General features: G+C 48.2%; 1 protein-coding gene across 2 annotated transcripts in view; it reads right to left on the bottom strand.

Annotated features, from left to right (window-relative positions):
- LOC119972564 (gamma-glutamyl hydrolase-like) overlaps nucleotides 1-27,982 on the bottom strand; it is a 61,995-nt gene that overhangs the window by 32,027 nt on the left and 1,986 nt on the right. For both annotated transcript variants that reach the window (XM_038809472.1, XM_038809473.1), the window contains exon 2: nucleotides 8,385-8,496. In XM_038809472.1, the coding sequence (XP_038665400.1) occupies nucleotides 8,385-8,496 (112 nt within the window). The remainder of the gene's footprint in view (nucleotides 1-8,384; nucleotides 8,497-27,982) is intronic.

The raw sequence follows: 27,982 nt of genomic DNA on the forward strand, positions 1-27,982 counted from the left end.
AGAAAGTGGACTTCCTGAAAAAGAAGATAGATCTCCAGAAATACAGAGGCTGAAAGATGGACCTCCTTGATGACACAGATCTCGAAGATCCTACCCACTGCTGTGATAGCCTGTGGTCGAGGGTTTCTGGCGGTCTCCATCCCAAACTCTGGAGCCAGCCCCAGGCATTGTTCGGGTGAGTCCCAACTTCTGCATGCCATGTTGCTCCAGACACGTCTCAGAGAAGCTGGCATGGGGTGGAAGATTCTGGTTGAGCCATCATCTGCATCCCATTAGTGGGACGCAAATAAGCTTCCCAGTGGCCTCCAGTGGGTTTCCAGATCTGCCATGGTGAGAACCAGAAGGTCCTGCGCGAAATTCACACCAACGTATAACTTTTCGGACTCTCACCAAATTCCCTCCTCTGCCACCCACCATTAGACCAGGGCATCACCAGTAAATGGCTGTAATAGATATCTACTATTGTGTAACACAGAGTTTTTCAAACTTTTTTTCCGGTGACCTATTTTTACAAAATGACCGCCTCTCGTGACCCAAGTTCACAATAGATTCTCCATAGTTACTTTTTAAAACATCATTTCATTGTTGGCACTTCTGTATTATTAAATGGAAAAAATTGTAAATGAAAATATATTTTCTATTTTTTGTTGTTATTTGGAAATCTAAATAACTTGTAAAAAAGTCTCTGCACAGATCATTGTGCGAGTCTTTTGATCGCAGACTACTGAGGTTTTTGAAGGGAGCATGAGGAAATTCTTGGAAACAAGCCTGGATTTTGGGCTGATGTGGAAAGAAGGAGACTCACCATTGATCACAAAGTCAGTCTCACTGAGAGAGCAAATGATCTCAGAAAGTGAGCGGAGAATGGCTCCCTATTTTAAATATACATCAACCCCCTTCTGCACACACAACACAACTTTAAACAGAGATCTGATTGACAAGGTTAAGAGTAACTGAAACTCAACAGACATCAACAAGATTAACTGTTGCACAAATTGAACCACCACTGACAACGTTAATGCTAACAGAAATTCAAGATTAATTGACAATGGTAACAGTGGCAGACATTAAACATGCATCCAATTCAGAATGTTACCCCTGAAGTCGGTCCATTTGTGTGATCATTGACTCTGTGCTTCCTATGAGCTGTACTTCATAGATGTATTTCTCCCGATTGGGATGGATTTCCCAAACCCACACCCGTTGCCCCAGTGCCGAGCTCAGAGCGGGGAAAACATAAATCAGCTTTGTGACACTGGACCAATTGAAAAGTGGGGAGATCTCAACAGGAATTATCTGCTCGATCCTGTATAAGGGAATATTCCAGCTGTGAGTTACTGACTGGGGTACTTGTGGAAATATATTCCAGTCAGCAGCCACTTGGTTTTGGGTGTGAGATGCTGGCCTGGGAAAAAAAGAAAGTGCACAAAGCACTGCTGGAAACAAAATTTGTGCAGAAGGAGTATCTGCAGGAAATACACTTAAATATAATTGATGTTTTTTTCTTTTAAAATCTTCAGTTGTAGGTGCAGGTGCTGATTAACCTGGCTGATCAGCTGCTGCAGAAACAGGAGTGGCTGATGGAGGCTGTGTCGGTGGCAGTGACTGTAAGAATGACGCAGCGAGGCAGAAAGTCCACGACAACGGCCTCAACATCAACGTCATGTGGCCATACACTGCACTGTGGCAAGAATTCACCCAGGGAGAAAATGGGAAAAAAGATCAGACGATCCTCGGGTATCATTTTTGGAGACCTTTTGGTGGACCATTTTACATCACCCCCCGACCCTCCCGCAGGTCGCAACCCCCACTTTGAAAAACACTGGTGTAACACATCCATGACCTTTGAAGCTGGTGAATTTGTTCCCTAATCTTTCTAAAATCATAGGGTTGGAGACTTCAATGCCTTACATCCATTGTGTTCAATGTTGTAAAAGTGAAAATGACTGGAAGCATTCATATTACTTTCTCCAATTATACTCCCCATATTTACTGAAAAATATTGGGTGGAATCTTAATTGAAGTGACCCACCTGCAGCAGGGAGGCCTGAATCTATTGTTAACTGAAGTGGGCTTTGCCGTGGCGTTTAACTCAGCTGTGTCATTAATATGATGGTGGCCCACACTCTGTTAATAATAATAATAACCTTTTATTGTCACAAGTATGAAGTTATTGTGAAAAGCACCTAGTCGCCGCATTCCGGCGCCTGTTCGGGTAAGCTGGTACGGTAATTGAACCCGCACTCCATCACAAACCAACTGTCCAGCCCACTGAGCTAAACTGTTAATGAAGGATGTATATTTAAAGGGACCCAGCAGGCTGAATGACTGCAGGACAGCTTGCTGCTGAGCCACTGAATGCAAGAGATGGTCTCTGACTCTTCCCTAGAGACCTTGCTGAATGGGAGGCAGAAGACACTGGGACACTGTCTGTGCGGAGTCTGCACGTCCTCCCCGTGTGTGCGTGGGTTTCCTCCGGGTGCTCCGGTTTCCTCCCACAGTCCAAAGATGTGCGGGTTAGGTGGATTGGCCATGCTAAATTGCCCGTAGTGTCCTAAAAAAAAAAGTAAGGTTAAGGGGGGGTTGTTGGGTTACGGGTATAGGGTGGATACGTGGGTTTGAGTAGGGTGATCATGGCTCGGCACAACATCGAGGGCCGAAGGGCCTGTTCTGTGCTGTACTGTTCTATGTTAAGCTGAGTAGCTTAATGAAGTCCCTGTGGCTGGTAGTAATGCAGGCTGTGAGCAGTAGGAATGTGATGCCCAGTACCTGGATTGAGTGTTAGAAAAGGTTTCATGACCTCATGAGGTTCAGAAAGGCGAGTGCCGTACTATCCTTAGGTACAGCGACAACTTTCAAACCTTTCTTTTCCCAATTAAGGGGCAATTTAGCGTGTCCAATCCACCTAGCCAGCAATTCTTTGGGTTGTGGGGGTGAGTCCCACGCAGACACGGGGAGAATGTGCAAACTGCATATGGACAGTGACCTGGGGTCAGGATCAAACCCAGATCCTCGGCACCATGAGGTAGCACCAACCATTGCGCTACTGTGCCACCCTCGACTCTAACCTCCCTGGCAGTCTCTGCGCAGCAGTCCTCTGACTGACAAACTTTACTGTTCCAACCTCCTCCTTAAATCTCCATCCTAACAGACAACACTCACACTCACCTGCATCCTTGAGCCTCCATCCCTTAGTCATCCTCCTCATATGTTTTCATTCCTTCCTCTGCACATACTCCACTTCTCCCACTCAAAAGTCTCCGCCTTTCGCATTTCAGAAGAGAGTTCAAAACTCCAGGAAGAGACAAAGAACCAGCAATAGACCTGCAGCCATAGCCAACCTGACAGTTTTGGAGGAGGAGGCTGCTCTTGAAATTGGCAGGTTGGCATCAGCTATGGAGAGAAAACGATGTGGCCACCTAAAATGGCGTCTGGCAAGGGGCGCAGGGAAAAGTGGCCAAGTTCGAGGACAAGCACGCTGCAGCTCCAAATAAACAAAAGGCTGCTGCCCAGACTTTGCAAAATAACATCGGAAAAAGGCCATCCCGGGACAATGGGCTGGTAAGGACATGCCCCGCCATCAAGTTGGCTGGCCTTTATTGGACATAATGGATCAGGGTGATCGAGCCCTAATCGATTGATTGATAGCTCACTTGGGACTGCCAAAAAGGGCACAATATCCCCAGGGATACATGGTGCTGTGCAACTCCTCAATCGCTCTCTCGACGACAGCAACCAACACGGTGACCCTTCAGTGGCCGAAGAAGACCATCCACACTACCGATAGAAGGAAGACCTGAGCCAAGAATGAGGAAGACCAGCAACCAACCATTGAGAACTGCAAGACTGCGGGCCACAGATAAAGGCCCTATCTGCCCAGTACTTGTCAGTCACTTGAAGCTAAGTTAAGGGGCGGAATTCTCCACTCCCACGCCGGGGTGGGAGAATCGCGGGAGGTCCGCTCTTGCACCTCCCGCGATTCTCCCACCCCCCCCCCCCCAAATGGCGTGTCGCGTTTTGCAGCCCGCCGCTCGGAGAATCGCGGGCCGCCGTTTTTCATGGCGGCCCGCGATTCTCCGACCCGGATGGGCCTAGTGGCCTGCCGTTCGCGACCGTTCCACGACGGCGGCAACCACACCTGGTCGCTGCCGTCGTGAACACGGCGTGAGATGCCCGTTTGGGGCTTGTGGGGGGCCTAGAGGGGACTGAGCACCACGACCGTGCTCGGGAGGGGACAGGCCCACGATCGGTGCCCACCAATCGTCGGGCCGGCGTCTCAATGGGACGCACTCTTTCCCCTCCGTCGCCCCACAAGATCAAGCCGCCACGTCTTGCGGGGCGGCGGAGGGGAAGACGGCAACTGCGCATGCGCGGGTTTACCGTCATCCGTTGTGACGTCAGCCGCGCATGCGTGGGTTGGCGCCGGCCAACCGCGCATGCGCGGCTGACGTTATTAGGCGCGTCAGCTGCATCATTCTCGGCGCGCCAGCGACAAGGCCCCGCGGCCGAGTTTCCCGGCACGGCCCTCCTAGCCCCTTGGCGGGGGGGACAATAGGGGGCCAGGAGAGGTCTCCGACGCCGTCGTGAACGTCTCTGGGTTTCATGACGGCGTCGGGCCTTTGGGAGAATTCCGCCCCAGGTCTTTTGTGTATCAGCTTTGTAGATTGACTTGTGTGTGTGCGTGTGTGATTGAATAACATTGTGTGCAAGTAAATAAATATTGAATTGTTTCATGAAACAGACTTACAGTCATTTGTCCACCGTATACGGGTTAAGACACACTGGTTTAGGCACAACAACGGTGGCCCTGAGACTTGGTGACCCCATTGGTTGAGTCACTGCCATTTGGCATTTAGCAGACAATCATGCTGAATTCATGTCATCCCTAACTGAAATGTCATGATACAGTATATACTATGCTGTGTTTTTACCCCTTCTTAGCATCAGCACCAACTCCTGTTTTTCATCCTGTACAGATCCTTCAAGGGTTAGAGGAGCTGCTGAGAGAATAGGCTGAGAAGTCTTCAGAGGAAAGTGTGAGGATGCACCATTCCATGACTCACGTACACCTTCCACCAGGGCAGATACAAGGTTCTGTGCAACCCCTCAATCACTCTTGCAATACAGATAGTGAGTGTAAGAAATGGGACAGAAGATTATAGACTCTTATTGAGTTAATAGGCTTTACAACAGGCCACTTTGCAGGAAATCTGTTTTCTCTCTCCCTGGAAAAGCACAAAAACAATCCTTTACAGCTAGGGAACAAGGCAGAGCAAAGGATAATGGCTACAAAGCTGGCACTCTCACGAGAGCTCCATACAGGCCAATAAATAGGAGGGAACCTTTTGGCACTTTGTGTGTACCCTCTTAACTGTACAAGTGTCTAGTAGGGGCTAACAAATGGCACCCAGCATGAGGTAAGCCAAAAGGAGGCCCTCAGCAGATGTCCAAGTGATGGATGGTGGTGGGAGATGCCATGTTGGGTACCTAGCCTGTATCCATGAGCTTCATGAGTTATAGGTTATATGTCATGTGTTCTCATTTCATCCTCTGCACAACTCCACCTCCCACTAATAACTAATGGAACATAACATGGTGTTATAACCAATGTGATAAAAGGGAATGTAACAGCATGGATACGAAATTAACTGAATGATAGGAAACAGTAATGGTTAATGGCTGTTTTTCAGGCAGGAGGAAGATCTGTAATGGAATTCTCCAGGGGTCAATGTTGGAACCCTTGCTTTTCCTGATTTACATTAATAACCTAGACCTTGACGTACAGAGCATTATTTCAAAATTTGTGAGTGATACCACATGTGGAAGCATTGTGAACTATGAGGATGGTAATATAGAACTTCAAAAGGTGCCAGACAAGTTGGTGGAATGAGCAGACAGGTTCAACATTGATAAATATTAAGTGATTCATAGGAAGAAAAGAGATAATCTAAAATAAAGGGTACAACCAAAAGGGGTGCAGTAGTAGAGGGGCCTTGGTGTATATATGCACAAGTCAGTGAAGGAAGCCAGGCAGGTTGAGAGAGTGGTTAAAAAAGGGTGCAGTATCTTAGGTGTTACTAATAGAGGCATAGAGTAGAAGAGCAAGGAGGTTTTGTTGAACTTGTATAAGATGCTAGTATGGCCTCAGCTGGAGTATTGTGCCCAGTTCTTTGCACTGCAAAGAAGGCATTGGTAAGGGTGCAGCAAATATTCGCAAGAATGGTTCAAGTGATGAGGAACTTCAGTTATGAAGATAGATTAGAGAAGTTAGGACTGTATTCCTTGGAGTAAAGAAGGCTGATAGGAGATTTGATAGATGTATTTAAAATCATGACATGTCTGGATAGAGTACAAAGAGAGAAGCTTTTTCCCCTCATAACAGGATTGAGAGCAAGAGGGCATAAAGTGATAGGAGACAACTTTTTCACGTAGCAAGCGGTTAAGGTCTAGAATGCACTGCCTGAGAGAGTGATTAAGGCAGGATAAGTTGAAGCATTCTCAAGGGAATTAGACTGTTTTTTGAAAAGGAACAATATGCAGGGTAATAGGGGAAGGTGGGAGGATGACACTAAATAAATTGCTAATTCAGCGAGCCAGTGCACCCATGATGTGCCAAAAGGTCCCTCTGTGCTGTGAAAACTCTGTGATTCATTGGTTAGAATGATTCAATTGCTGTGCTACCAATCCCCAGAAATATGATATATAAATGGATGTTCAAGGATATGAGACGGGAGAAGGGGTAGTTCTCACATAGCAGAAGATAAAGAGCTTCCTAACATGTCAGCCAACTTGAAAGGACAGAGCAAAAAGAGAAAACAAGACTGCTGCTGGAAAACAGACAAAAGACTGTGTGCAATGTAGTGATATCATGGTTGTGTTGTAATCCACCAACTAACCACTAGGAGTCTTGCTAGTATATAAGCGTATGTTAAAGTCAGCTGACCTTAGACTGGCTGAAGGAACTTGGAGAGATTGCTTCGCATGATTTTACTGTTTTTCATCTGTTGTCTTGTATATAGTTTACCCACAGTTAAAGTGAATAAATCATTTACATCTTTAGCTCCAAGTGTTCTTGTAATAAATCAGGCCATCCAACAAGAACATTACATGCAGTATTCTCCCAAGACCAGTCGGCAGGTTTAATGGCGGCCAAGTGGATAATTCGGCGGGAGGCTGAAAAATCGGTTTTACGTTGGCATGAATTTACAGCGGGATCTTTTGCTGGTACCCTCCATGTGGATTGAGAAACCCATTGGAGGTCAGCAAGAAACTCAATGTCATTCTGCTAATGAGATATAAATGAAGGCCCAACCACCGATGCCTGATACTCCATGACTCTAGCAGGAAACACATTGGTGCGAAACAAGTCTTGAACAATGTGGTATTCAGATGTTGGGACTCACCTGAATAATGCCTGGGGCTACCCAGTAGTTCAGGATGGAGGCAACTGGAAACCCTGGACCCTGGAACACCACAACAGTGGGTGGGGAGGGGGGAGGGGAGGAACATCTGCAGGTGCACTTTCCAGATTTGGTATCCTGGAGGGATTCCATCTTCCAGCCTCAGACTGCTCCTAGAGATCCACCTTCACTCACAAGAGTGAGTCAGTCAGTGATGTTGGGCAGTTTTTCAATATGGCACCCGGATAGGCCGGCGTACGATGCAACATCAGGTCTGCCCCACCACAGAACATGGTGCAAAAACACCCAGTTGCATAATTAATGAGGTTGAGGATGAAAGATTTGATGTGTTTACCTGCTGCCCTCTGCAGCGGGAAGAACCCAACATCCCACCCCCACTACAGGACTTAGGCCCCAAATGGCAAAATTCTGCTCTGTCACTTCCAGTTGCCATGGTTGGCTGACTTAACTTGTTTATTCTCCCAGGTCAGTAAACTGCCCTCAACTGTCATGTTTGTCTGCACTTTCTGTCTATTTAGCTTATGTATAATTTTTAAATTGCTGCTTCTTAATAAGCTGAATAAACTCCTTGAAAATCACTTCTGAGTCCTCAACTACCTGGGAACCAGCAGGGATGGTGAGTACTTTGAGGAGGAATCCTTTGTTAGGAGCAGGTTGCCCAAACAGGGGGGATTCCTTGTCTGCAGAGAGGCCACCAGGGTTCCCATGGTGACCTCTGAATGAGACATGGGCATCCCCTACAACTGCTAAAATATTAGTGGGATGGAAGCCCTTAAATGGCCAGCCAGTCTGGCAGGGGAGGCGGGTCCAGGTAGATTACTGCCCTACAATAAGGCTAACAGGAAATCTGAGCCAGCATTCTTGCTGCTCAGTTCAGGTGAGCAGCGGGAATCATTCTTCATCACTAATTAAGAAATTAGTTCTGTATTGGATAAACAGTGAAGTATCAGGTTACAAACCCACCTTATGGGTGCTACTCTTGTACCAGCAGATTCTAGAGTCTTCACGTATGAAGCAGGAATATAGCTTTTGCCAAATTGTGCAAAAGCTTCACTTGATTCCATAGCCAGCACACCTTAGCAAACAGAAAAATTAAAATAAAAGGAATAAAGTATGTAAAGACAGATTTAATATCTCTGAGGTCTATTCACCCGACAAATGTGACAATATTGCTTTACAATAACATTTTGAGTACTGTAATACAAAACAATTACAATTCTTATTCATTTTCAAGTACACATCGATGCAGTTGACAAAATGTGTTGAATAAAATTAATTTATTATTTTACAGTTCAGGGTACAAAACCTTTTGGAGCCGGACACTAGTGAAAAAATGAAAAATGAAAATGAAAATCGCTTATTATCACAAGTAGGCTCAATTAAGTTACTGTGAAAAGCCCCTAGTCGCCACATTCCGGCGCCTGTTCGGGGAGGCTGGTACGGAATTGAACCGTGCTGCTGGCCTGCCTTGGTCTGCTTTAAAAGCCAGCGATTTAGCCCAGTGTGCTAAACCAGCTCCTAGTGTGCTGTTAATAGTGAGCATGTTTCATTTTGGCCATAGCTAAGCTGCTTTGCCACTTCCTTTGACAAGTGTTCCATGCTTTATTATGTTGTTTAATAAATGGCAGTGAAGGCACTACTCTGGACGAAACTACGACCATGATCACCACTAAATGCTTCAAAGAAAGCACTGTTGAAGAAGGATTTTGATAACTTTGCAATCACTCCCATCAAAACAACTTAATATGGATTGTCCATATTACTCTTTGCATGCTGATAAACATAGTGCTACAGGGCATTCATTTTTAAATTTGGTAACCATCTCATTGCTCAAAATTTCTGAACATTTGTTTGCGCTAAGTACTGAATTTGGGTGCATTTGAGTGCTAGATTGAGAGTTTGGTGACTGAGGGAGTTGGGTGAGGAGGAAGTAAGGAGCTCCTTTCATTTCATTTCCTACATTTCCTCAAAGAGCGTGAAGGGAGCCGGGAGTTTACAGAGAGTGCTGCTGACTGGGAGCAGAGTCGGAGGGTTGAGTTCCAGTTGGTTCACATGGCATCTATATTCTGTAAGGTAAGAGGGGATGGAGGCTAGGGCATTTGCATGCTCCTCCTGTAGGATGTGGGTGGTGAGGGATACCACCAGTGTCCCCACTGACAATACTTGCGGGAAGTGCACCCAACTCCAGGTCCTCAGAGACCGTGTTAGGGAACTGGGGCTGGAGCTGGAGGAACTTCAGATCATCCGGGAGGCAGAGGGGGTAATAGAGAAGAGTTATAGGAAGGTAGCCACACCCAAGGTACAGGACAAGAGTAGCTGGGTTACAGTCAGGGGAAAGAAAATGAACGGGCAGACAGTGCAGGGATCCCTCGTGGCCGTTCCCCTTCAAAACGAGTATACCGTTTTGGATGCTGTTGGGGGGAATGACCTACCGGGGTGTTATACCCTGCCTGCTTACCACTGGCTGGGGACTAATGACAATCCCACAATCCTATGGGAGTATGTGCTTGCCCAATGACGGGGTCGGATAAATCATTAACAGACTCCCTGCATAAATACCCAGAGCTGGCCAGTTTGGAACCAGCAGAGAGAGAGGAGTGAGCAGCAAGAGAAGTTGCTGCTGCTGTTGTATACATAAATGTTATTGTAAATAAATGTTAGTTCTTTGTACCCTGAAAACTCGTGCTGGATTTTTCGTGGCCCTCACAAAATGGGGGAAGGCCCTAGTGGCCAGGTCTCTGGCACTGACTCTGGGGCTCAGAAGGAAGGGAGGAGAATAGAAAAGCAATAGTGATAGGAGACTCAATGGTTAGGGGAATAGATAGGAGATTCTCTGGTCACAAGCGAGACTCCCGGACGGTATGTTGCCTCCCGGGTGCCAGGGCCAGGGATGTCTCGGATCATGTCTTCAGGATTCTTAAGGGGGAGCGTGAGCAGCCAGAAGTCGTGGTGCACATTGGTACCAACGATTTAGGTAGGAAAAGGGGTGTGGAAGTTGAGGGAGTTAGACTGGAAGTTAAAAGCCAGGACAGACAGAGTTGTCATCTTTGGTTTGTTGCCGGTGCCATGTGATAGCAAGGCTAAGAATAGGGAGAGAGTGGCTGCAGGAATGGTGTAGGAGGGAGAGCTTCAGGTATTTGGATAATTGGAGCGCATTCTGGGGAAGGTGGGACCTGGACAAGCAGGACGGGTTGCATCCGAACCAGAGGGGCACCAATATCCTGGGAGGGAGGTTTTCTAGTACTCTTCGGGAGGGTTTAAACTAATGTGGCAGGGGAATGGGAACCGGACTTGTTGTTCAGCAACTAAGGTAGCCGATGTTCAGGACGTCAAAGCATGTAGTGACGCAGTGGGGAAGGTAACACTGACAAAGGAGAGTACTTGCAGGCACAGAGATGGGTTGAAGTGTGTATACTTCAACGCAAGAAGCATCAGGAATGAGGTGGGTGAGCTTAAGGCATGGATTGGTACTTGGAACTACGATGTGGTGGCCGTCATGGAAACTTGGATAGAAGAGGGGCAGAAATGGTTGTTGGAGGTTCCTGGTTATAGATGTTTCAATAAGATTAGGGAGGGTGGTAAAAGAGGTGGGGGGGGTTGCATAATTAATTAGAGATAGTATAACAGCTGCAGAAAGGCAGTTCGAGGAGGATCTGGCTCCTGAGGTAGTATGGGTTTGAAGTCAGAAATAGGAAAGGAGCAGTCACCTTGTTGGGAGTTTTCTATAGGCCCCCCAATAGCAGCAGAGATGTGGAGGAACAGATTGGGAAACAGATTTTGGAAAGGTGCCAGAAGTCACAGAGTAGTAGTCAGGGGTGACTTCTACTTCCCAAATATTGAGTGTAAACTCTTTAGATCAAATAGTTTGGATGGGGTGGTGTTTGTGCAGTGTGTCCAGGAAGCTTTTCTAACACAGTATGTAGATTGTCCGACCAGAGGGGAGGCCATGTCGGATTTGGTACTTGGTAATGAACCAGGGCAAGTGATAGCTTTGTTAGTGGGGGAGCATTTTGGAGATAGTGACCACAATTCTGTGACTTTCCCTTTGGTAATGGAGAGGGATAGGTGTGTGTAACAGGGCAAGGTTTACAATTGGGGGAAGGGTAAATACAATGCTGTCAGACAAGAACTGAAGTGCATAAGTTGGGAACAGAGGCTGTCAGGGAAGGACACAATTGAAATGTGGAACTTGTTCAAGGAACAGGTACTGCGTGTCTTTGATATGTATGTCCCTGTCAGGCAGGGAAGAGATGGTCGAGTGAGGGAACCATGGTTGACAAGAGAGGTTGAATGTCTTGTGAAGAGGAAGAAGGATACTTATTTAAGGCTGAGGAAACAAGGTTCAGGCAGGGCGCTTGAGGGATAGAAGATAGCCAGGAGAGAACTGAAAAAAGGGATTAGGAGAGCTAAGAGAGGGCATGAATAATCTTTGGCGGGTAGAATCAAGGAAAAGCCTTTTACACATATGTGAGAAATATGAGAATGACTAGAGCAAGGGTGGGTCCGTTCAAGGACAGTAGCGGGAGATTGTGTATTGAGTCAGAAGAGATAGGAGAGGTCTTGAACCAGTACCTTTCTTCAGCATTTAAAAATGAGAGGGGCCATATTGTTGGAGAGGACAGTGTGAAACAGACTGTATGCTCGAGGAGATACTTGTTAGGAAGGAAGATGAGTTGGGAATTTTGAAAAACTTGAGGATAGACAAATCACCCAGGCCTGACGGGATATATCCAAGGATTCTATGGGAAGCAAGAGATGAAATTGCAGAGCCGTTGGCAATGATCTTTTTGTCCTCACTGTCAACAGGGGTGGTAGGGGATTGGAGAGTGGCAAATGTCGTGCCCCTGTTCAAAAAAGGGAATAGGGATAACCCTGGGAATTACAGGCCAGTTACTCTTACTTCGGTGGTAGGCAAAGTAATGGAAAGGGTACTGAGGGATAGGATTTCTGACCATCTGGAAAGACACTGCAGTGGATGTGGTGTACATGGATTTTAGTAAGGCATTTGATAAGGTTCCCCATGATAGGCTTATGCAGAAAGTAAGGAGGCATGGGATAGTGGGAAATTTGGCCAGTGGATAACGAACTGGCTAACCGATAAAAGTCAGAGAGTGGTGGTGGATGGCAAATATTCAGCCTGGAGCCCAGTTACCAGTGGCGTACCGCAGGGATCAGTTCTGGGTCCTCTGCTGTTTGTGATTTTCATGAATGACTTGGATGAGGGAGTTGAAGGGTGGGTCAGTAAATTTGCAGACGATACGAAGATTGGTGGAGTTGTGGATAGTGAGGAGGGCTGTTGTCGGCTGCAAAGAGACATCGATAGGATGCAGAGCTGTGCTGAGAAGTGGCAGATGGAGTTTAACCCTGAAATGTGTGAGGTTGTCCATTTTGGAAGGACAAATATGAATGCGGAATACAGGGTTAATGGTAGGGTTCTTGGCAATGTGAAGGAGCAGAGAGATCTTGGGGTCTATGTTCATAGATCTTTGAAAGTTGCCACTCAAGTGGATAGAGCTGTGAAGAAGGCCTATGGTGTGCTGCCGTTCATTAGCAGAGGGATTGAATTTAAGAGCCATGAGGTGATGATGCAGCTGTACAAAACCTTGGTCAGGCCACATTTGGAGTACTGTGTGCAGTTCTGGTCACCTCATTTTAGGAAGGATGTGGAAGCTTTGGAAAAGGTGCAAAGGAGATTTACCAGGATGTTGCCTGGAATGGAGAGTAGGTCTTACAAGGAAAGGTTGAGGGTGGTCGGCCTTTTCTCATTAGAACGGAGAAAGGTGAGGGGCGACTTGATAGAGGTTTATAAGATGATCAGGGGAATAGATCGAGTAGACAGTCAGAGACTTTTTCCCCGGGTGGAACGAACCATTACAAGGGGACATAAATTTAAGATGAATGGTGGAAGATATAGGGGGGATGTCAGAAGTAGGTTCTTTACCCAGAGAGTAGTGGGGGCATGGAATGCACTGCCTGTGGAAGTAGTTGAGTCGGAAACATTAGGGACCATCAAGCGGCTATTGGATAGGTACATGGATTACGGTCGAATGATGGGGTGTAGATTAATTTGTTCTTAATCTAGGACAAAAGTTCGGCACAACATCGTGGGCCGAAGGGCCTGTTCTGTGCTGTATTTTTCTATGTTCTATGTTCCCCAAATTTTGCTTCATGCTTGGTTTTGTGCACTTGTAAGTAGTCAGCTTAGCACCTCACACAAAGTGAAGCTGAAAGTCCAGACTCCGTTGTCCAAAAGAGTTCCAATTCTGAAAAGTGCCTTGTGAATTGATTTTCCTTCTCAGGAGTCCTTTCCAACCAAAAGTGCTAAGAATTCATATTCTTTTTTTAAAAATATTTTTATTCTCCTTTTTCACAATTTTTCTCCTGAATTTACACCCAACAACAATCAATAACCAACAACAAATATCTCAAACCCCATAACAGTAACAATGATCCCATCCTCCCACCATGCCCAGACATCAGCCCGCATGTTAACATGAACAAACGACAAAGAAAAAAAGGAATCAGGGATTACCCATACCCATCTTTAACATACATAGACCCCTCCACCCCCACCCCACCCCCCCCCCCCCCCCCCCCCCCAACTATTGTTCGATGTTATCCAGTTCTTGAAAGTGCATAATAAATAGTGCCCATGACTTGTAGAACCCCTCCGAGCTTCCCCTCAGTTCGAACTTAACCTTCTCAAGGGTCAAGAATTCCAACAGGTCCTCTCGCCACGCCAGGGCACAGGGTGGAGAGGCCGCTCTCCATCCCAGCAGGATCCGCCTTCGGGCAATCAACGACGCGAAGGCTATGATATCTGCCTCTGCACCCGTTTCCAACCCTGGCTGGTCCGACACCCCGAATATGGCCTCCCGGGGACCCGGGTCCAGCTTCACATGCACCACCTTGGAAATTGCCCTAAACACCTCCTTCCAGTACTCTCCAAGCTTTGGACAGGACCAAAACATATGAACGTGATTAGCGGAGCCCCCCCCCCCCCCCCGCAACGGTCACACACATCTTCTACCCCTTCAAAGAATCGGCTCATCCTCACCCTCATGAGGTGTGCCCTGTACACCACCTTCAGCTGTATCAGCCCCAACCTCGCACATGAGGTGCAGGCATTCACTCTCCGGGGCACCTCACACCAGACCCCCTCCTCTATAACCTCTCCCAACTCTTCCTCCCACTTTGGTTTGATCCCCTCCAGTGGTGCCTTAACCTTTTCCAACATAGTTCCGTATACCGCTGACACTGTCCCCTTCTCCAATCCCCTTGCCGCCAGCACCTCCTCCAACAACGTGGAGGCCAGTTCCTCTGGGAAGCTCTGTATCTCCTTCCTGGCAAAGTCCTGAACCTGCAGTTAACTAAACACTTCTCCCTGCTCCAGCCCATACTTTGCTTCCAGCCCCCTCAATCCTGCAAATCGACCCCGAAGAAACAAATCATTTAGAGTCTTAATCCCCTTCTCTTCCCATTTCCGAAAGCTTCCTTCCCACCTCCTAAGAATTAATATTCAAGATCTTTAATCATCTCGAGTCACATGTCTCTTGAGCAATACTGAGAGATTTAGTCATGAACAATGAATAAGTTTATTCAGTAAGTTTAAATAATGGACAGTTTACATAATCAGGATGTTGAGACCATTCTCTGGTCCCAAACCAGATTGCTGGAGTAGCGGAGCCCCCAATTATTCATTAGTAGAGTAACCCAATTAAGAACCTCCCTCTAGCCATCCTGATTACTGAGGGAGGGTGGGCAGGAACAACTGGTCATTTTGTCAGAGGAAGAATTTCTAATTAAAAGAACTATAGCATATTTCATAGAAGCTCACCAGGACCTGGATTATTTTACACTGCAACACCCAGAGGAATAAAGAGATGGGGAGGCAGTGGCCTAGTGGTATTATCACTGGACTAGTAATCCAAAGATCCAGAGTCATGGGGCGGGATTCTCTGATCCTGGGGCTAAGTGTTGATGCCGTCGTAAAACGCCAGAATGTTTTACAACAGCGTCATCTGGCCCCTGGGATCAGCGATCCTGTGCCGCGCTTCACGCAGCTCCAGCTGCCGATACGGGTGTCAGCACAGGCGGCGTGAGTTTGCGCATGCGCCACAGCCGGCGCGCGTTTGCGCATGCGCATGGGTTGCCGTCTCCACGCCAGCCCCGACGCAACATGGCGGAGACCTACAGGGGCTCGGCACGGAGGAATAAGCACAGCAGCCAATCGGTAGGCCCCGATCGCGGGCAGGCCACCGTGGAGGCCCCATCCCTTGGAGTCCGATTCCCCCCTCCCCCGACCAGCATGAATGCCGAGGTCCCGCCGGGTCGGACCACACGAGAACGACAGCGGCGGGACTCGGCCGAACTCAGCCGTCACCCGGCCCATCGCGCGGGGAGAATCGCCGTGGGGGCCATGTTGAACGGTCCCCCGACCGGCGTAGCACGATGGCGCCAATTCTCCAGTCACCGGAGAATCGGTGTCACATGATTCGCCCCCCCCCCCCCTCACCCCGGCAAATCTCCGACCTGGTACGGGGTCGGAGAATCCCACCCATGTTCTGAGGACCTGGATTCTAATCCCACATGGCAAATGGTGAAATTTGAATTCAATTAAAATCTGCAATTAAAAGTCTAAAAGGTGACCATGAAACCTTGTTGATTGTCGTAAAAACCCAACTGGTTCACCAATGTCCTTTAGGGAAGGAAATCTGCCGTCCTTATCTAGTATCATCCACATGATTCACAGCAATGTGGTTGACTCTTAAATGACCTCAGGGATGGGCAATAAATGCTGGCCCAGCCGGTGACACCCACATCCCATGAATGAATAAACAAAACCTTTGGAAGATTAGTCCCCAGGGCTCGCATTCTTACCTGGGTTTCACCTGAGGAAGATGAGGGACTGCAGTGAGTTGAGTTCTCCTAAGGGCAGAAGGCAGAGGGCACCTTTGTCATTCAAACAGTGTGGTTGGATGTGGCCAAAGAGAACAGCAAAAATAACCTGGAGACTGTGGTCAAGGAAGACCCAGGCTTTCACAGGAGGCATGGCAGGAAAGTGGTGTGGCACTGACAGGCGCCAAGCGAAACTCAGACAGGCACAGCAGTCTCCTGCAGAACACATCTTTGGTCAAGTCAGCTAGCTCCATTCATTACTCTCTCGCTAAGCATCTCACATGCTTATCTGAGCAACCAACACTTGTAATGCCTCTCAGCCAACTGCACACTCACAAATATGCATCACCAAATGCAAATTGGCCCTTTATTCTAGTGAAAGCAAGCCTTTCAGAACACTGACACCTCCCTGCTTTCCGACACCTCTCTGCTTTCCTTCCTTGCAAATTGAAACATCACGCAAATTGACAAGAGTCAGGGATGTGGAGCTGTACCATAGAGGGAAGATGGCCCTTCGGTGGCAGGAGCCTTGCTAGCCACTGGCAATACGTGTCTGCCTGGTTCACTGGGAGGGCACTCCTGTACCGCGATGATGCAGATGCCATGATAGACTGAGCTGCATGAAGCACTATTCTCATTCTGGATGGGTGGTCTTTTGCCTGTGAACACTCTGATGGAGGAATCATATCTTTCCACCTTCATTTCATTGGTCATCCTTTCCAGCCTGTGGAGTGGTATGTGCTTGTGGAGAAGGCATCTAATTCTGCAGCTGGAGATTGCTTCAGTGGAAAACCACCTCTCCGATCAGGCAGATGATATTTTTGCATAAGCTCTTCTTATGTTGCTCAGAAGGCTGGCAGCAGGGGAGGTTGTGGCATAGTGGTATTGTCACTGCACTAGTAATCCAAAGACCAGGGGTAATCCAGGGCAATGCTCTGGGTGCTGGGGTTCAATTCCTAGCACAGCCTATAGTGAAAGTTAAATTCAATGAAAATCTGGAAAGTTTAATGATGACCATGAAACCGTTGTTAAAAAAACACATTTGGTTCACAAATATCCTTTAGGGAAGGAAATCTGCCATTGTTACCTGGACTGGTGTACATGTAACTCTAGATCCACAGCATTGTGATTGACTCTGAGCTGCCCTCTGGAATGCCACTCAGTTCAAGGGCAATTAGGGATGTGCAGTGTAATGAACTCCAATTGGCTTTATTGGTTGACCAATTGGAGTATGAGCTCCCTAAATGATAGCTCATTGAGGGGCCCATATAATCACCTGTGTAGGCTTTGTGAGCAGTCTTAAGTTGACTGGACTGCTAGCAGCACTGTTTGTAGCTGCTCCTGTAATATTGTTATTGTAAATAAATATCGGTGTGGTGACGGAACTCCTGCCTCCCGTGGATTACTACATGCAGTAAATGCTGACTTGCATCTCATGAAGAAATATTTTTAAAAGTGCAGCTAAGGGTTGGTAAAGTGCTGGTCATGTATAGTACATTCTAGACTGTTGGAAATCATCTGCCAACCAGTGATAGCACTCTCTGACAGAAGGAATGCTTTGAAATAGGGCTGGGGAGTGTGTCTAGGTAGAGTGCTCTTTCAGAGGGCCGGTGCAGACTCGATGGGCTGAATAGCCTCCTTCTGCACTATATGGATTCTATGATTCTATGAAATAAGGGTTGCACAGCAATTTCCCAGGACATTCAAACTTCCATTAGGTGATTGTTCTGTAATAGGAACCATCTGATAGTAAATCGCAAACTTTACTTACAGTAATAGATAACCAGAAAATGTAAGAAGTAAAACCACTTCTAACTTCTAGGTACCTATAGTATTGACCCCTCTCTGAGCTCCACAGGACTCTTCCCCCCCCCCCTCCCCGACCCTAATGGGGCTCTCCCTGATTACACTCCCACCCCAACCACACACCAACCAGCACCCAAGCACCCACAGAACCTCCTCAAACCCTCGCTGACTAGCAACACCCCTTCCTGCCAACCATTCACTGACCATCGACCTCCAACGCTACAGAACACCCTCCCCCTACTGAAAACTCCCACCCTGCCCACCCAACCAAGCGATTCCAATCATATACCTGCATGTTGGCTGACCCTTGTGTCTGAAAAAGAGAGACATTTGAGGGCAGTGACAATGCTTTCATACTTGCAGCTGTATCTTAGCCTCTGAATTTGGGGCCCTCTCAATTATATTGAGAACAGCTGGGATGCATCAAAACATCAAGAGGAAAGGGTCTCCAGAAGGTATACTCCAGAATTGACTTTTTTGTGGTGAGCCAAGAGGTGTTAGTGGGGGTGGTGGGGTCAGAGTATGCGGGAATCATAATCTCTGACCATGCACTGTATTGGCTGGAGGTTACACTTAGTTCGAGGCAGGAGCAGTGGCCGGGATGGAGTTTAGACTTGGGGCTTTTAGCGGATAAGGGATTCTGTGTTAAGGTGCGGTCAGTGATCAAAGATTTTGTGGAGTTGAATCAGAATGGGGAGGTATCGGTGGCCACATTTTGGGAGGCATTGAAAGTGGTGGTTCGGGAGGAGATTATCTCATTCACAGTGCAGAGACAGGAGGAGGGAGGAGTCCGGACGGTTATTGGATGAGATAGTCAAGATGGACAGGAAATATTTGAGGGCCCCCAGCAAGGTGGGATTGGAAAAGAGAAAGAAGTTGTAGGGGAAGATCGATTGGCTGATAATGGGGAATGCAGTGGGGTAGCTACGGAGGGTGAGGGCTGCAGTATGAATATGGAGAGAAGGCATGCCGCATGCTGGCCCATCAGCTACGGAGACAGGCCGTGTCTAGAGAAATCCGAGAGTACGGACAGGGAAGGGAGAGGTAATGTCAGAGCCGGTGAAGATAAATGAGGCGTTCAGAGAGTACCATGAAAAGTTGTATTGGGCCGATCCGGGTGGGGAGGAGGAGGACATGGGGCAGTTTTTGGACAGCTGGAATTTCCAAGGCTGGATGAGGAGAGGAGGCAGGCACTTGAGGAGCCTTTAGGGTTGAGAGAGGTGATGGATAGCATAAGAGGGATGAAGTCGGGGAAATTTCCTGGGCCGGATGGCTTCCCGGCGGAGTTCTATAAGGAGCTTGCGACGGAGTTGGCACCACATTCATTAGGAATGTTTAGCAAGGCGCTGGAGGTGGGGAGCTTCCGGAGACACTGACCCAGGCATCAATCCTGAAGAAGGGGAAGGACCCGTTAGAGTGTGGGTCATATAGGTCCATATCATTGTTGAATACAGATGCAAAAGTGTTGGCTAAGTTAGTGGCAGGGAGATGGAAGGATGCGTTCCGGGGGTGATTGCAGAGGACCAAACGGGTTTTGTGAAGGGCAGGCAACTTTCCAGTAACATTAGGTGGTTACTAAATGTAATCAGACCCCGTAGAAGGGATGGGTATTGGAGGTAATGGTCTCTATGGACACGGAGAAGGCTTTTGACCAAGTGGAGTCGTAGTACCTGTTTCTGGGTTCTGGGAAGGTTTGGGTTTGGGCCGAAGTTTGTGGCATAGGTGTATCTGCTATACATGGCCCCGGTGGCACGTGTACAGACAAATGAGATGCGTTCATGAAGCTTCAGGTTGCATAGGGGAATGAGGCAGGGTGTCCATTGTCACCGCTGTTGTTCACGCTGGCGATGGCCGTTAGGGGGTCGAGTGGCAGGGGATTTTGAGGGGGAGTAGGGAACACCGGGTGTCGCTATATGCAGGTGCCCTGCTGCTGTTTGTATCAGATCCATTGGAGAGTATGGAGAGAATAAAAGGCTTATTAGAGAGGTTCAGGGCTTTCTCGGGCTATAAGTTGAATGTCGGAAAGAGTGAGGTGTTTCCGCTGAATGAGGCGGGTCGGGGAGCCAATCTAGGGGTGTTGCCGTTTAGGGTTGCCAGGGATAGGTTTAGGTATCTGGAGGTCCAAGTGATGGGAGAGTGGGCGACTATGCATAAATAGAACCTAACAAAGTTAGTGGAGGAGGTTAGGGAGGACTTTAGGAGATGGGATACGTTACACCTGACACCGGCGGGGAGGCTCCAGGTGGTACAAATTAATGTTATGCCAAGGTTCCTGTTTGTATTCCAGACCCTCCTGATCTTCATCCCAAAGGCCTTTTTCCAGAAATTGGACGCAGCGATTTTGGGGTTTATATGGGCGGGACATGTACTCGGGTGAAGAGGGCCCTGCTACAGAGGCAGAAGCACAAGGGGGGATTGGCGCTACTGAATCTGCTGCAGTATTACTGGACGGCGAATGTGGAGAAAGTGAGGCGGTGGTAGGAAGGAGAGGGGTCAGAATGGGTCAGGATGGAGGAGGAATCCTGTAGGGGATCCAGCCTGCGGGCCATGGTAATGGCAGCGCTACCTTTTATCACCGAGGAGGTAAACGAAGAGCCCGGTGGTACAGTTCACAATTAGGGTGTGAAATCAATTGAAGAGACACTTCAGATTAGAAGGCATGTCAGTGCTAACACAGCTGTGTGAGAACTATGGGTTTTTGCCGGGGGAGATGGATGGCATGTATAGGAGGTGGAGAGAGGTGTGTTAGGTGAGGGTGAGGGATCTATACCCGGAGGAGGGGTTTGTAAGTCTAGAAGAGTTGCAGGATAGGATAGAGCTTCCAAAGGGAAGCAAAATCAAGTATATGCAAATGAGGGACTTTCGGAAGGAATGGAGAGGATTGCCAGAGTATACCCTGTTGGAGCGGTTGCTGCTCCCGTAGGTGGAAAGGGAGGGTAGGATTGGGGATATATATGGGCTGGGGGAGCAGAGGGAACACAGGTGGTGAGGATTAAGGAGAAATGGGACGACTTCATAATTATAAATCATAAAATTTACAGTGCAGAAGGGGGCCATTCGGCCCACTGAGTCTGCACTAGCCCTTGGAAAGAGCACCTTACTTAAGCCCACATGTCCACCCTATCCTCATGACCCAGTAACCCCACTTAACCTTTTGGACACTAAGGGGCAATTTAGCATGGCAATTCACCTCACCTGCACATCTTTGGACTGTGGGAGGAAACCGGAGTTGGGGGGAAGATAGGATTGGGAGTGTGGAATGAGGTGATGCGCAGGGTGTATTCAACCTCCTCATGTACGAAGATGAGTTTGATTCAGATTAAGATGGTACACAGGGTGTACATGACTCGGGTAAGGATGAGTGGGTTTTCCAGGGGGTGCCTGATGAGTGTGAGAAGTGTAGGCGAGGACCAGCAAACACACATATATGTCGTGGGGCTGTGAGAAGTTGGAGAGATACTGGGAGGGAGTGTTTGGGGCGGTATCAAAAACTGTGGCGGTAGAGGCCCTTTGGTGGTGATTTTTTTTGGGGGGTATTGGAAATGCCAGAGCTGATGGAAGGGAGGAAGGCCGATGTTGTGGCCTTCACCTCTCGAGTTGACCAGCGAAGGATCCTGCTGGTATGATGGTATATTAAGCCGTCAGGGTGCCGGCCTGGCTGGGGGACCTATATGACTTTTTCCGGCTGGAGAAGATTAAGTTTAAATTGAGGGAATGAGCGGAGAGCTTTGAGACACGGTGGGGGCTGTTCATGACCATGTTTGAAGAATTGTTTGTCACGGGAAGGAGGGGGAGTGGGGGGGGGGGGGGGGGGGTGGGGGGGAACTTGTACAAACTGTGAGATGTGGTGAATGTGCTCCGATTTATTTATGTTTTTGTGCTGTTGAATATGTTTGGAATAAAATACATTTTTTTAAAAACAGGTGCTGATATGGCTGTGCCAGGAATGGAACTGTGGAAAATCTCAGGGTAGCAATGGAAGTGGATATCTGACAGAATAGGAGATTTTATGTGGAAGCAGAGCCAGCGTGAACCATGCACCAATGTCATCAATTTGTATCTGTGGTTATCTGAACTCCTGTATTTTCGCTCCAGAATCAAGTAGCAATAGTTGGGGGAATTTCCTGGCTCGCAGTAAAACATTTCCTGAATGATGGGAATATTCAGATCTTCATTTGACTGGGGGGGTGGGGGGGGGGGGGGGGGGGGGGTGGGGGGGGTGCGCGCGCACCGGTCTGCCACCTCCAGGTACAAATTGAAAGTGGCCACAAGGGCTACCGAGTGCTAAGGTGGACTGGAACTTCATCTAATTGTTTTCTTAAACATTAGGCCCTTTAGCCCCAATCTCTTCCACCCGTCCTAATGGCCCTTTTTAACCCCTATGCCAACCTAGTGCCAATCCCCACCATGCCATTTTGCCATTACATCATTCCAGTTTGTTGGACGATTATCATTTTTACTGAAAAAGCATAAAAAGCGAAGCGCATTCAAACTAAGCGTGTCCCGGAAGAAGTCTCCGACAAGCCAATCCGAGCACAATCCAGTGTGCACTGACCCTCCAAAAGAGCACTCTACCCAGGTCCACACTGGAATTTTGTTACCTGGACACTGAAGGCCTCAGGTTGAGGTGTGTAGATGGTCATCATCAGTACATATAGAGCTGTTAATAAAACTGTTTAAATATCTGCCAGAAAAGGAAAGGACTCAGAGTTTTATTGGATAGATGAGTTATTATTAGTTCCTCTCCAATTGCAATACTTGGAATTGCAGTTTGGTGAAATACCAAGAACACAAACTTTAAAAGTATATATATCTTCAAGATGTATACTACAGCTTGAGTGCTGTAGTGTTCATGAAGTGAGGAAAACTGGCCAGTGAATTATTTGGGTTTGTCTCGGTTACACTGCTTTCAGTTTTTTATTAATCATCACCAAAAGCATCACTATTCAGAGATCTGCAATGACCCTTGGGCCTATTTCCCTCCGGTCCAAACAACTGACCAGTACTTCCCCCTAGTTCGCCTCCTCAGCCCCAGCTGAGGCTCATCACCAGCACTGCCCCCTTGCCTCAGCATGTTCCTTTCTTTTCTTCTCGCTTCATCACAAGGGAGTCCCCAGCTGCCAGTGAACAAGTCGCTGGGTGGCCGACAGAGCTTTGCTGGTGTTTTAGCTTCTGGTCTCCAGACCCCCACCCAGAATCAGAGCTGTTTCAGTGAAGGATAGATCACAGTATAATGTACAGAATGTAGTATAATGGGTTAATAGTTAAGGTAATTAATTAATGATGTGCATCATGATGTAACAGTGGCCTCAGCAGTCATGTGACAGACTCGGAAGAATAGGTGGAACAGTCTGTATTTAAGAGAGATAGACCTATTTGTAGCCTACCTTGTATAGTGTTAGGAAAGTAGAAAGTAGTTTTCAAGTAACCTGTCTGAGTCAGGAACATGCATCGGAACTTAGGAATTAGGAGAAGTAGGCAATTCAGCCCTTTGAACCTGCTCCGCCATTCAATCATCATGGCTGATCTCTTCCTGGTCTCAAAGCCACCTCCCTCCCTGTTTCCCTTTAACCTATTTTTAAAATCAGAAATATATCTTTCTCCCTCTTGAAACCAATTAATGATTCGGACTCCATCGCACAATGGGGCAGTGAGTCCCCCAAATTCACCACCCTCTGCAAGAAGTAGTGACTCCTCATCTCAGTTTCAAATCTACCGCCTCTCAACCTATATCTATGACCTGTTGTTCCAGATTGCCCCACAAGGGGGAACATTTGGTCGACATTTACTTTATCAATCCCTTTTAGTATTTTATATATCTTGATCAGACTAGAGTTGAGAGAAACCTTCCCTGTAAAGATTAAGCCACAAGACAAACCACAAAACAGAACATCTTCTCCTCATTCCTGATACCAGTTCTGTTTTACGTTATGCCTTTTATGGAACCATAGAATAACTATAGAATTCCTACAGTGCAGAAGGAGGTTGTTCAGTCTATCATGTCTGCACCTGTCCTCTGAATGAGCACCCTACCTAGCCCTATCCCCGTAACCCCATCTAACCTGTACATCTTTAGACTGTCAGAGTAAACAGGCGCACCCGGAACAAAAAACCACGTAGAGACAGGGAGAAAGAGTAAACTCCACATAGTCACGCAAAGCCAAAATTGAATCCAGGTCCCTGTCACTGTGAGGCAGCAGTCCTAATCATTGTGCCACCGTGCCACAAATTTCAAATTATAATTGAAAAATATTTCCAAAGAGGTTTTTTGTATTCTTTTGATGTTGATGATTTAATGTTCTGTGTTATGATGTGGATTACTGGTTAGGGTTAGCAGGGCTGGGTACACTGAAATATGTGATGTGTTGGGTACTCTGGATCAGCTGCATCGGCGAAGGACCGGACATGAATGGACGACACCATCGTCCACAGCGTGCGATTCATGAGTAGTTGAGCCGGTGACAGGCCGGTGGACAAGGGGGCGGAGCGGTAGGCAAGCAAGGCAAGGTAAAAATCAGAACCAGCCTTGCACAGAAGCCGTTTTACGAAGTACACACCCTTCTCTGCTTTACCATTGGATTGGGGGTAAAGGGGACTGCACGTGACATGTGTGAAGTTGTACCATCTCGCAAAGTTGGACCACTCCTGACTGGCGAAACAGGGGCCATTGTCGGACATGACCATGAGCGGGATGCCGTGTTGAGCAAAGGTTTCCTTACACGCATGAATGACTGCAGCTGAGGTGAGGTCGTGCAACTTTACCACCTCCGGGTAGTTCGAGAAATAGTCCACAATGAGGACATAGTCCGGGACAAAAGCGCATGGAACAGGTCGATGCCCACCTTGGTTCAGGGAGACATGACCAACTCATGGGGTTGCAAGGTTTCCCCTGGTTGCGCAGGCTGGAATCACTGACATGTTGGGCAGTTGAGCATGGCACTAGCTATATCCTCGTTAATCCCAGGCCAGTACACTGCCTCACAGGCCCATCGGTGGCAATTCTCCACTCCCAGGTGGCCCTCATGGAGCTGCTCGAGGACAAGGTTGCACATGCTATGCGGGATGACAATGTGGTCCAGCTTGAGAAGAATCCCTCTACTACCGCCAGGTCACCTTTAACATTATAGAATTGAGGGCATTGGCCCTTGAGCCACCCATCCGTTAGGTGGCGCATGACACGCTGGAGCAGGGGGTCATCGGCCATCTCTCAACGAATTTGGATGAGGCGTTCATCTGTGGTGGGCAGATTGGAAGCAGCAAATGCCACATGGACATCAACCTGGCAAACAAATCCCGCTGGGTCACATGGTGTGGTGACAGACCGGGAGAGGGCATCAGCGACGATGAGCTCCTTGCCCGGGGTGTAAACAAGCTCAAAGTCGTAGCGCCTGAGCTTGAGGAGAATGCCCTGCAGGCGAGGCGTCATGCCGTTAAGGTCTTTTTGAATGATATTGACCAGCGGTCTGTGGTCTGTTTCGACTGTGAACTTTGGGAGTCCGTAGACATAGTCATGGAATTTAACGACTCCGGTAAGAAGGCCCAGGCACTCTTTTTCAATTTGCGCATAGCGCTGTTCGGTGGGCGTCATTGCACGTGACGCGTATGCAATGGGAGCCCATGATGAGGCATCATCACGCTGAAGGAGGACTGCTCCAATGCCGGATTGACTGGCATTCGTAGAAATTTTTGTTTCTTTGGCCAGATCAAAAAATGCCAAGACCGGGGCCGTGGTCAGCTTTGCCCTGATTTCCCGCCATTCGTGTTCGTGGGCAGGGAGCCATTGGAACTCTGTCGTCTTCTTGACCAGGTTCCTGAGAGCCGTGGCGTGAGAGGCGAGGTTAGGGATGAATTTCCCTAGAAAGTTGACCATGCCCAGGAAGCAGAGGACCGCCTTCTTGTCCTCCGCTGTCTTCATGGCCTTAATGGCAGCTACCTTGTCCGCATCCGGCTGCACGCCAAACTGTGAGATGTGGTCTCCGAGGAACTTAATTTCTGTTTGACCAAAGGAGCATTTGGCCCTGTTGAGGCAGAGGCCATGCTCATGGATCCATCGGAAGACGCGTTGGAGGTGATTATGTCGTCCACATAGACGCGAACCCCTTCAATACCTTCCATCATCTGTTCCATAATCCTGTGGAACACTTCCGATGCAGAGATGATATCAAACAACATCCGGTTGTAACAATACCGGCCAAAGGGGGTGTTAAAAATGCAGAGCTTCCTGCTTGATACGTCGAGTTGGATCTGCCGGAACCCCTTGGATGAGTCTAACTTGGTAAAGAACTTGGTGCGAGCCATCTCACAGGTGAGTTCTTCGCGCTTTGGAATGGGATAGTGCTCTCTCATAATATTGCGGTTGAGGTCCTTGGGATCAATACATATACGCAATTCTCCGTAAGGCTTTATCACGCATACCATGGAACTGACCCAGTCAGTCGGTTCCGTCACTTTTGAAATTACTTCTTGGTCCTGGAGGTCCTACTGCTGCTGCTTGAGGCGGTCCTTGAGGGGTGCTTGGACCCTGCGAGGTGCATGCAACAGGCGTGGCATTTGGTTTCAACAAGATCTTGTAGGTGTATGGGAGTGTGCCCATGCCCTCGAAAACACTCTGATATCGGATAATGATGGCGTCCAGCTGCGTCCTAAAGTCAGTGTCCTGAGATGCAGACGCATCAGCAGGTGACATGGAGTGAACCCTTTGGACAAGATTCAGGAGTTTGCATGCTTGTGCATCAAGCAGGGAGGCTTTGGAGGATCCCACTATTTCAAATGGCAGATTAGTTTTTAGTGACTGGTGCGCCACTTCAAGTTGGCATGAGCAACTGGCAGCAATGGGATTACCATTATAGTCCAATAGCTGGCAGGCTGATAGCAGGATGGTCAGCTTGACACGGAGACTTTCGAGGTCAGGCCACGCAATGAGATTGGCTGAAGCGCCGGTGTCCAGGCGGAATCAGATTCGGGATCGGTTGACCGTGAGGGTGGCACACCACTCGTCGTCCGGATCAATGCTGAATATTGGGACAGGCTGGACTTTTAACTTCGGGGGCATCCTGTGTTTGGTAATGATACCGACCAGAAATTGAGCTTTAGGGTCCTCGGTGTCAAGGTCAGGCATCAGGTCAGAATCGGATTCGGTGACCGTGGGCTGGATGGCGCGGACGTCCCTGCGTAGCTGGTTGGAGTGATGAGAGGTAGTTGGTTGAGCAGACCTGCATAAAGCAGTATAGTGGCCAAGTTAGCCACATTGTAGACAGCGTCGGGATTTTGCAGGACATTGTCACTTTAAGTGGGCGGAGCCACAGTTGCCGCACGTTGTGACATCAGAACGTTCAGTGCGCCACCGTGCATGCGCGGTGCGGTTGCACGTGGTGCGTGCCTGCGCAGTGCAATCTTCGGCGTCGCCGTCCCCTCGTTCAGTGCGCACATGCTGGAAGCTGTGAAAAGCGTGCAAAATGGCCGCCCTCATCCAGGCTGAGGCCCTGGAGTTGCTTGATTGCAGGCACCCGTTCTGCCTCGTGGGGACCGTTTCAGCCGCTTGAATGTGCGAGTATCGGTTAGTGGCGTGTTCATGCAGAACGCAGGTCTTGATGGCAATCGCAAGGGTAAGCTGTTTAACCTTGAGGAGCTGCTGGCGTAGGGGATCCGACTGAAGACCGAAAACGATCTGGTCGCGTATCATGGAGTCGGAGGTGGACCCGTAATTACAGGACTGCGCAAGGATGCGAAGGTGGGTGAGAAAGGATTGAAAAGGTTTATCCTTACCCTACAAATGCTGTTGGAAGACATAGCGCTCGAAACTTTCAGTTACCTCGATGTCACAGTGACTGTCAAAATTGAGGAGGACTGTCTTGAAT

The sequence above is a fragment of the Scyliorhinus canicula genome, chromosome 10 (genome assembly GCF_902713615.1).
Source record: "Scyliorhinus canicula chromosome 10, sScyCan1.1, whole genome shotgun sequence".
Taxonomy (NCBI): domain Eukaryota; kingdom Metazoa; phylum Chordata; class Chondrichthyes; order Carcharhiniformes; family Scyliorhinidae; genus Scyliorhinus; species Scyliorhinus canicula.